Source organism: Amphiprion ocellaris, chromosome 5, assembly GCF_022539595.1.
Source record: "Amphiprion ocellaris isolate individual 3 ecotype Okinawa chromosome 5, ASM2253959v1, whole genome shotgun sequence".
Lineage (NCBI taxonomy): Eukaryota > Metazoa > Chordata > Actinopteri > Pomacentridae > Amphiprion > Amphiprion ocellaris.
Window position 1 is genome coordinate 7,343,090 of NC_072770.1, and position 15,309 is coordinate 7,358,398.

The window sequence follows — 15,309 nt, forward strand, 5'->3', positions numbered from 1 at the left end:
GCCTTTTGTTAGATCAATACAGAGTATAGAAGTGAGTTTGCCCATTGCCTGGAGCCTCTGCTGTTGATTGGACAGCGCTGCCCTCCTTGTGTCGCCGGTTCCACAAGTGTGGCAACAAGGTAACATCATTTCCCTTCACATCACTGCCCATACTGCCAAATGTAATCTGACCTTAATCACTAAGTGATCCCTTCCTCTGAGTTTTTAAAAAAAAACTTTTTTATAAACACACTTTCGCCACCGGAACATTTCCATGGCACCTCTTGGATTCTTCCAAGAAAGCAAAAGTCTGGGCAGAAAATTTTGCACTTGTGAAGCATCCAAACTCAAAATCCCCAAATGGTTTTCAAGTACAGATGGACTGCAGTGAGAGGAAAGGAGGCGCCACGCTGAGTCCCACTATGGCAGTTATGCTGTCTGTCCGTAAGCTCTGTACACTGATATGTTTATGTAACTCACCTTGTTGCATGGGGACTGGAAAGGAGGCAGTCCATCCCGTTTTAGAAAGCTCCGGTCCTGCTGTGGCCAGATATTCAGGAGATGGACGGATGAGTGGTTCCACTTGGTCACAGATCCAGGATAGACATTTTATTCTGTTTCTCTACATTGTCAGAGATTTTTTCACAACTTATGATCTTTGATAGATTTCTCTTGTGTTAAATCAACAGTATATGCAACCTAGATTTAAAAACACGCCACTGTCGGGTAGAACAAAGAGTCCCGGCCTGCTTCTCTGTGCATTACGTCCCCCTCCACGTACACAAACTCCTCTGACCAAATTTTTTTCCACATCAGTGTCTCCCAACTGTTCACAGGTCCTTAAGCTCACCCACTAATGTCAGCATACTGACAACTCTCCTTTCCAACTTGTCCAACGCCCTGCCAGTGTAAGATGCAAAGTGGGCAGGGATTGGTGGCCGGCCGGCTGGCACTATTTTTATCTTAATTTCACAGAACTCTCTAGCATTCATCTGGAAGTTGGCACACAGGGGCGGTCGAGCTGTTTTGTTCCAGGCCGTTGATGTCACTGCTTTAGCACGGGCAAAGTCTTTAATTGGCGTCACTGCTGGGAGGACGGAGGCTGGATGTGCAGAGGATGGCATGCGTATGACAGAGTGAGAGGGATATATGTTTTAGACAGGTTTGCGGTGGCATTGACGACAGGAGTAAGAGCCTCACAGATCCCAGGTACATTTATATGTATTTTATTACTTTTTGTGACATTTCGGTTTGATTGTGATGGCTAAGAGTATGAGACGTATACCTGAACTTCCAGCGATATCTCAGAATGCATTTAACTTAGCCAGGTGGATAGATTCAGTTAGTTGTAATTGAAGTGCATATCCCAGTAAATGTGTTTCATGAGCTAAATTATCAAAGGTAGTGTCTTTGCTTGGCTTTCTACACTCTTCGGGAATATTCATTGAAGCCTCTGGCGCAGTAAGGGAACAGGGTGCTTAACTCAACAGTTTTTGGACTTCCCTTCATACTGGAGCACACAGACTTCACTGTATCTACTCAGGGTGTAGCTTGTTACTCAGCACGACTGTGCGCTGTTGTGTCCGATGCATCCTCAAAAGGAGGATGTGGTGGGGAGGGACTCTTAGAGACGGAGGGGAGTCGATCTTTTCAGAATGATATATATACATATATATATATTTTTCCTTTTTATGAACGTGTGTTTTAATTCCGCAGGATGCAGAACGGGGTTGGTTTGGTCCTATTTTAGTCATAATTTCACAGAACAGAGTCAGTGGGCCGGCATGTTCTTTCATGCACCTGATGCTGGTGCTTCAGCTCTGTTAAAGTCTGTAATGGGCCGTGTTGAGACACAGTCTGGATGCTCAGAGGACAATATTTGTATGGAAACATGCAAAGGATGCATTCACACCTCAGCCACTGTAGAATAGCTCCCTGGCAGGTCTGCTGTGTTCGGCATGAAGCCAGGACCATGGACCTGCTTGATTCCAGATGAATGCATGTTTATCTAGTTGCGTGACTTCATGCTGTACTTAGATGCTTTCACACTCTTAGAGAAGGTGATGGTGATGGGATGTTTTGAGTGACAGCAAGTGCATTGATTCAGTTCAGACACATGACAAAGAGCAAGAATTTAACAGCTTCTTTGGGTTTACTCTCTCTCTTTGGTTTTAAAAAGGAGCATATTAAATCAGCAGATTGACTGCTAAACCTTTATCCAGAGTCTTGCAATGAAGTTGGCATTTTGGAAAGAAAAGTTGATCATTTTATTCATGGAAATGACCATGACGGGTACTTGAGTGAAGCCGATAGCAGCAGTAGACCTGCTCAGTGTTAACTAGCAGAAGCACCTGTTCTGACTTTCGTACATGAATGTGTGTTCTCTACCACAGTCGTTTTTATTGACAGACAAAATTACATGTTAACAAAGTTGTATTGGCTTTCTTGCAATGAGCAGAGTATACAACATTATTTAAAAAGATGCCTTAGAAATTAGATGGTACATAGTAAATAGTGTACCAAGCTAGGTAGCTAGTTTACAAATATATGGTGTAACATGGTAATGAAATAATAAAAATGATAGCAGTTCAAAATCATTGTCTTTTGCATACACATCGATACATCTGTTTCTATTGTTGCAGTAAATCCCAGCAATAGTGGTATTGACTAATATGGTCAATGATGGGGCTCAATTTATTTAATATAAAGGTTTAACCCTCCTGTGTTTAAAGAGACTCCGGTGAATCAGATGTAATAATGTTATTCAAAATTATGTCATAGTTACAATTTTGCTCTTATTCCCTTGATGAATGAAATAGGATATACACAGTATCCGTTTTTGAGATTATCTAACATACATTTTTTTTTAAATGTAACAAATAACTACAACCTGAAACATGAAGGCTTGGGTTCTTTAAATATTAGAGTAAACAGAGTTTACAAAATGCTTTACAGGCATCGAACAACAGAAGGTCAAACAGAAAGGAAAAGACCAGAGAAGCAAAAATAGAGAAATAAATTCAAACAGAATAAAAGATTTACAAAAGAAATTAATACAAGACACACCAATGGATGCAAAATAAGAAAATAAAAGCACCAAAATGTCATATTAAATCTAAGAAAAGAATAAGGAGAATAAAAAGGAGGGGAAAACCATAAAACAAAAAATGAATGAATTAATAAATGGTAGTAAATACAGAAAAATTTAAAGAGAGTAAAAGAGAATGAAAATAGACAAAGCTGATAAGAGTGAGGTGGTCATGATATTGATCCCCTCTCCTCAGACTGCAGTCCCCTCTCTCTATATCTTGTCGCTCCCCATCTCTCAGCGAGATGCCTCTGGGTTCGGTGTACGGGCGACGGCCCACATCTCACCGCAACATCTGCACCAAGGTCCTACTGGCCGAGGGCAGGGAAACACCCTTCACCGAGCACTGCCGCAACTATGAGAACACCTACAGGGTGAGTGATGCGTCTGACCAGTAAAGCTGCAAATGGATTTACACACATTTATGACAATTACTTTGTCATAGCCAGAACAACCATTAAAAAAAAACTGAGAACAAATATACACAAAGTTTGGACACGCCTTCTCATTTAATACTTTTTATTTATTTGTATTTTTTTCTACATTGTAGATTAATACTGAAGACTAAAACTTTTTTGTTCACAACATAATTCCATATGTATTCTTTTATAGTTTTGATGTCTTCAGTATTATTCTACAATGTATAAAATAATTAAATAAAAACCATTGAATGAGGAGGTGTGTCCAAACTTTTGACTGGTAGTGTACACTACTGTTCAAAAGTTTGGGGTCACCCAGGCAATTTCATGGTTTCCATGAAAACTCAAACTTTCATTCATGTGCTAACTTAATTGCACAAGAATTTTTAATCATCAATCAGCCTTTCAACACCATTAGCTGACACAATGTAGCATTAGAACACAGGAGTGATGGTTGCTGGAAATGTTCCTTTGTACCCCTATGTAGATATTCCATTAAAAATCTGCCGTTTCCAGCTAAAATAGTCATTTACCATATTAACAATATCTAGACTGGATTTATGATTAATTTAATGTCTTCATTGAACAGGGAACAGGAAAGTTCTTAGTTCCTTACTGAAGCATCATCTTAGAACTTACAGATAGAGATATGATTTTATTTTCAATAGACATATACAGTCCATAGAAGAGAACTTCTATCATTATAATTGCACCAAATTGACAGCAAGTATTTTCTGCTGAAATTTTTATTCTATAGTTTTATAGTTATTTGATGATTCCCTTGAATTTGGATGTACTTTGATTAAAATTCTGCATCAACTGTTCTTTGGGACCCACAGCAGTAGATGAGGAGCCTTCAAAGTAAAGCAGTGAAGAGCAGCAACATGAATTCCTCCAGGAGCTCACTTTCAACCTGTCGAGTGAGCTACAAGGTTTTCATGCTCTGATGCGCTTCACCTGGCATCTGCACACCCATCATCTTGAAGGATATGTCTTATATGTTGTATGTGTGTGTGCTTGTATGTGTATGTGTGTTTGTGCTTATAGACTCTGCAAACAGAGATTCAAAATCTGAAGGACCAGGTCCAGGAGCTGCACAGAGATCTGACCAAACACCACTCCATCATCAACACAGATAAAATGGGAGAGATCCTGGACAGATCACTGCACATCGACAGTCAGATAACTTCCCAGTACTCCACTGTGGAAACTATGAGAGTCATGTTTGAAGAGGTGCGTCAGGTGATACCTGACCTTTAGTATGTACCTACTTCTGCCAGGCACTTCTCACTAAAAACTTTCTACATTCATACTTGAGTAACTCCCCTAGCTGCATGTTAACAGATGTTTGCCCATCGCTATGAATTTAGACTACTTGGAATGCAAACAGAGGGAAAAGAAAAATAGCAAATATCATGGTATCCCTTGAGTCAGCTGACTACAGTTCACATAATATTTAACTTACTGCATTCTCTTCACAGATCTGGGATGAGACTTTTCAGAGGGTCACAAACGAGCAGGAGATCTATGAAGGTTTGTCTTCAGCAGCGACAGCCAAAATTCACATTCATCTCTCACTATTCGATCCGTTAATTTTTCTTTGTCTGTGTAGTTTCTCATTCATCCAGGTCATGGTTATCCAAAGTTGTTTAAACCAATCCAACTGGACTTTAAGAAAGTTCCTTGAAGACGTTTCACCTCTCATCCAAGAGGCTTCCTCAGTTCTGGTGGTGGTTGATGTTGCCTCAGCTTATAACCTCTGTGAGGTGTGGTCAGTGCAATTCAAATTCCGACGACCATTGCCAAGGCCTGTCTGGCTCCTCAACGATGGTCGTTGGGAGCCAGGGAGTGACAATGGGGGTCGTTGAAATGCGAGTTTCACCGAGCCCTTGTATGCTAATGGTGGTCATTAGCATGAGCCACTTCACATGAGTCATTCTGCTGAGTAGTTCTTTTGGGGAGTTTTGAAAGGACCTGATTGTAAATCGGCGAAAGATGATGTCGCAGACCACCCCCCATTTCCGAGATGGCTTCTCCACTTTGACATGGATGGCTTCTTTCACTCCTCTCTCAAACCATCTGTCCTCCCTGTCCAAAATCTGAACATTGGTGTCCTGAAATGAATGTCCCTCTTCCTTGAGGTGAAGGAAGACCGCCGAATCCTGTCCTGAGGAATTGGCTCTGCTGTGTTGAGCCATTCGCTTGTTAAGTGACTGTTTGGATTCCCCTATGTAGAGATCTGAGTATTCCTCACTGCATTTAACTGCATACACCAGGTTGCTCTTCTGGCTGCGTGGTGGGGGTCTTTTGGGTAGACCAGTCTTTGTCTGAGGGTGTTATTTGGCTTAAAAAAGACAGGGACCTGGTGTTTGTTGAAGGTCCTCCTCAGTTTTTCAAACACTCCAGACACATATGGGATCACTATGTTGTTTCGCCTGTTCTCTTTCTCTTCAGTTCTCACTGGGTTGTTCTCCTTTCTGGATCTTGTGTGAGCCTTCACAAAGGTCCAGTCAGGATATCCACAAGTTTTCAGTGCCCCTTTCAGGTGTTTGTGTTCTTTTTCCTGGCCTTGGATACTGGTGTGTAATTTGTCGGCTCTGTGTTGCAGGGTCCTGATGACCCCTAGCTTGTGCTCCAGTGGATGGTGAGAGTCAAAAAGCAGATACTGGTCTGTGTGTGTTGGTTTCCTGTATACCCCAACACTCAGACTTCTGTCCACACAATCCAAAAAGGGCAAACTGTTGTCCTTTACATCCCCTCTGGTGAACTTGATGTTGCTGTCCACAGAGTTGATATGTTCGGTGAAAGTTTGCACCACATGGATTCTGATCTTGACCCATGTGTCGTCCACGTATCAGAAACAGTGGCTCAGTGTTGCTCCGTTGAACGAGGTCAGGGCCCTGTGTTCCACTTCTTCCATGTACAGATTGGCCACAATAGGAGACACTGGCGAGCCCATGGCACATCCATGTTTCTGCCCATAGAAGCTCCCTCTGTACTGGAAATTGGTGGTGTTCAGGCAGAGGTCCAAAAGTTGGCAAATCTGGTCTGGGTTGAGGTTTGTTCTGTCGCTGAGGGTGTTGTCTTGTAAAAGCCGCTGTCTCACTGTTTCCACCGCCTCCATTGTGGGAACACGTGAATAGGGAGGTGACATCGTAGGAGAGGAGTGAAAGAAGCCATCCATGTCAAAGTAGAGAAGCCATCTCTGAACAGGGGGGGTGGTCTGCGACATCATCTTTCGCCGATTTTCAAAACTCCCCAAAAGAACTACTCAGCAGAATGACTCATGTGAATTGGCTCATGCTAATGACCACCATTAGCATACGAGGGCTCGGTGAAACTCGCATTTCAACAACCCCCATTGTCACTCCCTGGCTCCCAACGACCATCGTTGAGGAGCCAGACAGGCCTTGGCAATGGTCGTCAGAATTTGAATTGCACTGACCATACATCACAGAGGTTATAAGCTGAGGCAACATCAACCACCACCAGAACTGAAGAAGCCTCTTGGATGAGAGGTGAAACGTCTTCAAGGAACTTTCTTAAAGTCCAGTTGGATTGATTTAAACAACTTTGGTTAATTTTTCTTTGTTTTCTGACTCCAGCGCAGCTTCATGACCTGATGCAGCTGAAACAGGAGAACACTTACCTGACCACGATCGCCAGACAGATCGGCCCCTACATCCTGTCTATTGCCAAAGTCAAAGAGAGACTTGAGCCCAGGTGTTGTATTCACATTATTACAAATGTGGAGTCTGTGTGAAGCTGTACTGGCTGACTGATGACACTGACTGGAAGGAAATGGAAGCTCTTGTTGCTGTTAAAGCAGCTTTGATATAAAGCTCCACCTCATAAATCACAGTAATGTATGTATAGCAGTGGGATTGATAAGAAAAGTGACAGCAAGAAACTTTTTTTGTAGTTCACCAGAATGTAATATATCTTAACTCAGTTCAACATACGCTGTGTAACTGTAGGTAATAGTCACACAGGTTGCATTATTCTGCAGCAAAATAGTCCCCAAATAGCCTGACATCATGACATCGGAGACATAAGTAAAAAAAAGCACTCAGAGTGCAATACTCTACCAAGGCTGTTCATTCCCCCATATGAGGGAATGAACAATGGTCAGAAATGCAGCATTTTTTTTTAAATGCAGCATTTGTTTATTAGTTTTTGATGATCAGAAATCACGGAACCATAGAATGTGGTAATTTAATATAGATGTACCCACAAACAAAATGACGTTGTGCTGAGCACAGGCATGTGTTATGCATGTGAACAAATATGTGCTAAATATGTAGCGGGTGGCGGGAATTGATGGGATTCAGAAACACCCCCATAATTTAAACAGCTGTTCCTTGTATCATTTCCGATGGATACGTCCTCAATGGTCGATCACAATCATGTGATCATCAGCAGGCAGCTTACGTAGTGTTCACTTGTTGTCATGGTTACAGTGATGCTGTGCCGCTATCTCGCAATGATACAGAAATGTATAACAAATCCGTGGATCCAGACTATAAGCCGCATCACTGCCAAAATCTAATGGCTTGGTTCTTGTGTCATTTCTGACCTTCCCTGAATATTTCATCCAAATCCTTTATTCTGTTTTTGAATAATGTTGAATAACAGACAGACAGACAGACAAATGTACACCAATCAAAGCATAACTGCACTGCATTCCTTGCTATATTAGCAGTACAGCCTATTTATCCAACCTGAACTTAAGCACAGAAACAACAGAGGTCAATCGCCATATAAAGTGGATTTCTTAGAATTAAATTAAAGAAGAAAAAGGAAAAATAAGCCACTATAGTCCTGCACCGAAAATCTTTATTATCAACGTACTTCCACATCATCCTTTCTTTAAAGCGTTTACTAAAAAAATGTACATTCCCCACTTGAGGAATCTTTTTACACCTCTGTGCCGATAACAGCCAAGGTCAGAGCTCTTCTGTTTTCAGGTTTATCTTCCTTCTTCCTGGTATGTCCATATATCTCATGAATGCATTGAGGCACAAATATTCACTCGTACTGATAGATTTTGGTGGACAAAGGTGTAATGTCTGGGTCACTGTGACCCCACAAAACATGTTCATTCATAATTATGACTTCTTCAATTATAAATATATATAATCATGAATAGAATTTTTCATAGTTATGAAAAAATCACATAAATGTGTAAGGATAAAATTCTGACTTTTTATATACAAAAAGTCAAAGGTGTAAATTCTGGGTTCTGTCTTGTCAAACATCCTTTATGACAAGTTTGCTGGGGAAATGTGGTGAAGTGAGAATGTACAGAGAGATGGACTGTCTGGCTTTTATTGATATTTTAAAATGTATCTTTTAGGCTTCAGGAGACGAAAGAGCACCTCGATGACCGCACAGAAACAATGTTGAAAATCTATGAAGACGGCACACTAGCAAAGGAAAGTCGAGACAGGTACTGACATTCTCTGTGCTCTGCTTTAGTAGTAGTAGTAGTTTCTCTATGTGAAAGTGTACTATATGTCTCTTTTAATTCAAAACATGATTTAAGGACTTAGCTCTGTTTTACAATTTATCCAATCTCAACAGATTTTTTTCTGAGTGTATTCCAGTCATAAATCTGCCGTCTTATGAATCCATTTTGGCTGGGTTTTCTCATGTGAATCAATCATTGAAATTCCTGATATTGTCATGTCTGCTGCAGTTTTCTGGCCTGTAGCATCAGACTAGTGATATTTGTTAACTGTGTGTTGTCCGTGTGTTGGGTTTTGGAGTGAAGCACCTCATTTATTTTTGTTGACAGTGACAACCTGAATTGTGTCACAGACCAAGACAGAGACAAGGAGAGCCGCCCACTGACGCTCGAGTCAGGGGAGAGCTCTGTCAAGACCAGTCGGTCAGGCAGGCAGCAGAGGGGCCCCACAGAGACATCCAGCAACAATGAGATGCCTTCATAAACACTGTCATTTGATTTCCTCCCTCCCTGCCCCCACAGCACCGCAATATGCCTTAATTCAGCTATAACAAGCCCGACGTGGTCAGCGACTTCCTCGGCTGTCCACATACATTACATAACATCTCCCCAGCAGCAGGGAGATGTCAACAGTTCCGAGGTGAGCCTTTGGATTGACACTAGATGGAGGCCAAAGACTCGCAGCTGTCAGCGCCTGATGTGGACAACCTCCTTGTTCAAAGTGGACAACAAAAACAGCATCTTAAAGAGTTGCTTTGGTGTTATTTAAACCGCCTTGACGGGAGACCAGGGTGAATAATATGTGACTTCTGTAGATTGCCTTTTGTGGTTCTGTTTGTGTTTTGGCTGTTAAAATGATAAGTATGCTGAAGGTGTGATTTATCACTGTTTTTTGTTTTTTTTTTTTTTTTTTACAGTGCGTGTGGAATTGCTTTTTCCCAGTATCTATTCTTTGCATAAAACATTTTTTGGGAGGCTGGAGGCTGATGATGGATGACTGCCTGGGCCACATTCCCCAGAATATTGTTGAACTGGTGTGACAGCACAGATGGAACACAGCAAATGCAATGATGTGTGTGTCATTCACTGTGTCAGAGGAGGTCACATGTTGATGTGTGTCATGTGTATCATCTCATGCATCAGTGTCCTCTAAAATGAGCCAGTCTACTCCAGACTGGTGTCTGAAGTCATTTTTTCCCCTGCAGTTTCTACATCTACATGTAAAAAGTGGGGAAAGCTGGGATTGCAGAGGTGTGTGAATGTCACTGGCCTTGCCTTAACCTCAGCCTCCTGCTAGGTTTTTTTTTTCACCACACTCCTCCTCAATATCCCAGCCGACCAAGGCACCATACTGCTGTGTGAAATATATTCCTCTTGGTCTGCCTCTTAACTTCATCACACATCGGTGTCAGCAGCACGCTTTCAGACGTGCTGCAGGAAAGCAGCAGGAAACTTTCCCCCTCTCCAGCTTCCACCTCTTGTTCTCTCTCTCTCCTGTATATTCTTCTTAATTAATCCTGTTGGTATTTTAAACAGACCCTGTGTTTAAACACAGGACATTGACACATAAGGCAGGTTGATCTGTTGGCGCTGCTATATATCACCTGAAAATCTGAATTTTAAATGATTTCAGGAAATAGGCTTTTTAGTCTGCCAAGAAACACAACGTGTTTGAGAAGCGTTGAGCTTCATGCACAGGAGTAATTCAAGGTGAAACCTCCCCACCTGCTACCAGCCCAGAAACTGGGATCCTATTCTCCCTACAGGTAAGGATAATAATGAGCCAGACTGATGGCTTCAGCAAACAGAGGAAGAAGGTTATTTACATTACACAGCCAGAGCTGAAGTGGGTTTGTTCAGAGCCACCACTTCACAGGAAATATTGGGGTCATGCTGGCCTTAAGGAACAGTCCTGCTCTGCAGAGGAGTCAGAGGTGCAGATTCATTAAAAATACATTTGTGACAGCAGAGTAACAAATGGCTGTGCCTGTGCTCTGGTCCTGTACTCCCTCCCCATGGTCATTCATCATCTGCACTCATCGAACTACCAGGCTTATGTTCACTGTTAATTATTTTCTCTCTCTCTGAGTCTCACTGTGTGAGAGAAGGGGGGAATAAAACTCAGAAGGTAATTTTACTCCATCAAAAAATGTATTTTTGCAAGGCATTAATGGCATGTTTAGATGTAAAATTCGAAGACTGATTGCGCTTTGCTTCATGCATTTTACAGCAGGTACCAGAGTAGACGCTCATTTTTTAAACTCTCAAATCCTAGTCATCTGGTAATTGAAAAAAAAAACATTAAAGATAAAGGAGAAAGATGAGATAAAATCAAAGTTTTATGATCTCCGTGGAAAAATTGGGTCACATTATGACAACAAGATGAATACAATTAGAGCAAATAGAGCAGATTAAGGATAAAACCACAAATGATTCTATAGTGAGGATGGAAACAGTTGAAAGTCTTCATTATGCTGCATATACTTATTTGAATACCTAGCTCTAATAAGCTACAAAGATTTACCAGCTGAAGATGGATTTACGGGTTAATTCATTTTTATGAAGTGTTATATATGAATCATGGATTATAACTATAAAGTCATATGAGTATATGGGTTTTCCACAAAGGATTAACAAGCTAACTGCATCTGTTGAACCAGAATTTATGTATTCACATTTATTGAATGTATTTGGTTAATTTGATAGTAACACCAGGTCACAGGACAGTTTTAAAGGAATAGTTTGTAATTTTAGGAAAGGTTTTTACAGAGTTACAGGAGACCGATGCCACTTTTATGTCCGTCCTGTAAAAACTGAGCTCAAGCAAGCAGGTTTCTTACTTTACCTTTGCTGAGCCTGATTGTCTAAAGATGATAAAGTCTGACACCCACCACCTCGGCACATGCGACTTCCTTACAGTCACAACTCCTGGTAAAAACTTGGTTCTGCTTTGACTTTGTGGAAAATAGTTTGACAAAAATGACATGAAGCATGCTGCAGTGGTGTTTACTGGCTGATTTTCTCACCTTCAGACCTAGTCAGGCTAGTTATTTCCAGTTTTTATGTAAAGCTACAAGCTATTTAAAATAAATCATGTCTTCCTAAAAGTTAAACTATTCATTTATGGCATCATTAATAACTGGTCTCATGGATTTTATAGAGTTTTTGTATCTGGAAAACATATTCCTTTTTAATTTCAAACCCGTAGGCAAAATCTTTTTGTTCAAGCCCAGAAAGTCTGAGGTGAAACTCAGGACATGTAACTGACCTGTTGAAATGTCCCTGTGGGTGAAAAGGGGATTGAGAATTTGGATTTCAGAGTATACAAGTACATAAGAAATAGGAATAAGAGGTCACGTATAGCCAGACATTTTATTTCTGCTGGAGGTACAGTGTGTGGTCTACAGTTCAAAGGTGTTGAGGCTGTTGGACATCATCCAGAGCACTTAAATGAGAATATACTTTGTTATACACACTGATACTGATCGGTTAGTGCAATTTAAAAAAAAAAAGTAGAATTAAAAGAAAAATGAAAATCTTACTGTTATTTTTCTATTATTATGTTTTTGATGGATGTATATGTGTTTGTATGGAAGTTTTGTGGTATGTGGCACTTATTTATGGACACATCTCTAATTTCTCCGCCAAGGAAGTTATGTGACGATCAGCGTTGGTTTGTCTGTCTGTCTTTCTGTTCGCAACATTATACAAAAATGGACGAACAGATTTAGATGAAATTTTCAGGGAAGGTCAGAAATGACAAGGACCACTTCATTAGATTTTGGCAGTGATGCAGCTTATAGTCTGGATCCACGGATTTGCTAAAGATTTCTGTATCATTGCGACATAGCGGCACAGCATCACTCTAACTATGACAGCAAGTGAACACGACGTAAGCTGCCTTCTGACGATCACATGACTGCGATCCTACTACAAATCGACCACTGCAGACTTATTGGGACTTATCTGTCGGAAATCATACAAGGAGCAATTTATTAAATTATGGGGGTGTTTCTGAGTCCCATCAATTCCAGCTGCCCGCTTCATATTTAGGTAACGTAATTTGGTATCCGTACATAACGTACACATGCCTGTACTTAGCGCAAGATCATTTTGTTTGTGGGTGCATCTATATTAAATGACCACATTCTATGTTGCCATGATTTCTGATCATCAGTGACTAAGAAACAAATGCTGCATTTCTGACAATACCCTAATAATGAACAGCCTTGGTGGAATACTTGTTAGAGTGTAATTTTGGTCACTTAATGTGGCATGAAGAAAATATGAGTGTTCTTGTCATTATTGAGTATTTTCTATTACTACTTTTGACTTTTCTACTTATATTTGGTTTTTCATTGGATGATGTCCATGTTGCTGATCTCCTGCAGACTCCTGGTTACTGTTTCATGAGGGTCACATCAATAAATGTCTCTATGATTTTGTTTTTTCTGCTATGATGCAATAATAAATGTGTTCCAGACTTACTTGCAAGTGCTGACAGCTTATTTCATGATGTTTTGATCAAGAGCCATTCTACTCTGTCGGGATTTCTCTTTCTATTGTCAATGCTTCTCATTCACACTTGCTCCTATCACTGTGAAGATTTGTCTTCAGATCTAAATTGATGTGGTCTTTGCTTGATGCTAAGCTCTTTGAATTCAAATCATGCACATGCAGATTCCCAAACTGTTGCAAACAAACTAATGAATTCGAAATTGGCTTTGCAGAATGGATTTGACTCTTGACATGAACTGAGGTCCAGCTTTGGCCTCTTTTCAAGAACTCCCCAGGAGAAATGAAGTCTGTTTTTACAGTCTTTGTTTCACTTCATTTCCAACAAATAAAACCAATCTGTGGTTGTCTAATGGCGAGGGATTTGTTGACCCCCTTCTCTGCTGGCTGCTGTGGACAGGAGGGTAATTGGAATCAATTTTGATGCTGTTATCGGTGATGACAGATGCACGAGGCTGCAGTGTGAAAAGGTCAATGGTTGAAAGCGCACTCCCAGGAGACACAAGATGCCCGAGGCATAAAAATGTCACTCTTGAATCAATTTCACATGTGAACACTTTTTTAATCTCTGAAGGTTTCTGAACATGAATGTTTGTGGTAGTTTTTGTTCTGAGTGGCTCCAGGCTGCAGTTCGGGGTTAAAAGTAAGATGTCGGCGACAGCAGAGTGGACATCATCACGCTCTTTGCTCAGATCCTCGAATACAGGCCAGAGATTCTTCCTCCTGTGCACCTCAACTCAATTAGTGACACACAGGCCAGAGCAGGTCAATATTCTTTATCACTCGCTGCCCTCATACTGTATAATTAACCTGCAAGTCACAGCCAAGGCTTTCAGTTTGACCCCAGCTTTGTCAAGGGGTCATATTTTTATTCTCATCCTCTCTGCCTACATCTGGAAGTATGTCAAGGGGGAAGCATGCCATTTGCATTTCTGTTTTATTGTTTTGTATTTCTTTTGTATCTTTGCATATTTAAAAATATTTAAATATGCAATGATATTTTGGGAGCATGAGCTTAATGTGAAAGCAGTTTGCAGTTTCATTTCTTGTTCCTATAAAATCAAGAAGGAAAACAGAATGAAAATGGAGTAGTGGAGACAAAACTGAAAAATGCACAACAAAGAGTTTAAAGTGTAAATCAATCCTCTTTAACCATGACTTTGAATTGAGCTTGTGGGAATATTTTGACACTAATTCTGGTAATTTTTACCAACAGGTCTCAACAAAAAATAACAAAACTGTTCAATCTCTGTCAGAAGAATTCACTTTTTCTCTTCAAAGGTATTTTAATTACCACTGACTTATCTATTGGTAATATAGAAATAAATTTGATTATTCATAATGATTACATTCCAACTAGTGTTTTCATCATATTTAAAGGGCTTTTAAAAAATGTTATTCACTGAAATACCTTAATTATGAACATTTTTAAGTTGGCACATTAAAAAAAAAAAAAAAAGAAAAGCACTAGCAGGCAGCTGAAGTAGTGTTCACTTGTTGGCATGGTTACAGTGATACTGTGCCACTATCTGGCAATGATACAGAAATCTTTAACAAAATTGTTCATCCAGACTATAAGTCACATCACTGCCAAAATATAAACACTTGGTCCTTGTGTCATTTCTGGCCTTCCCTGAAAATTTCATCCAAATCCATTAGTCCATTTTTGAGTAATGTTGCTAACAGAGAGACAGACAGGCAAACGTACGATGATTGTCACATAACTTTCTTGGTATATATATATATATATATATATATATATATATATATATATATATATATATATATATATATATATATATATATATATATATATATATACAGTATATACAGACAAACAT

At 40.2% G+C, this 15,309-nt stretch overlaps 1 protein-coding gene across 7 annotated transcripts in view; it reads left to right on the plus strand.

The window, feature by feature from the left end:
* Positions 1–13,440, plus strand: part of rnf207a (ring finger protein 207a) — a 32,221-nt gene extending 18,781 nt beyond the window's left edge. For 4 of the 7 annotated variants that reach the window (XM_055010741.1, XM_055010739.1, XM_055010738.1 and 1 more), the window contains 7 exons: positions 13–119; positions 3,264–3,441; positions 4,534–4,719; positions 4,968–5,019; positions 7,092–7,209; positions 8,843–8,935; positions 9,476–13,440. In XM_055010741.1, coding sequence (XP_054866716.1) covers positions 13–119; positions 3,264–3,441; positions 4,534–4,719; positions 4,968–5,019; positions 7,092–7,209; positions 8,843–8,935; positions 9,476–9,722 — 981 coding nt within the window. In that variant the 3' untranslated portion in view covers positions 9,723–13,440. Of the gene's footprint in view, positions 1–12; positions 120–3,263; positions 3,442–4,533; positions 4,720–4,967; positions 5,020–7,091; positions 7,210–8,842; positions 8,936–9,283 lie in introns of all 7 variants that reach the window. The other 3 variants (XM_055010742.1, XM_055010743.1, XM_023291624.3) reach the window with 3 other exon arrangements.
* Positions 13,441–15,309: the final 1,869 nt, after the last annotated feature.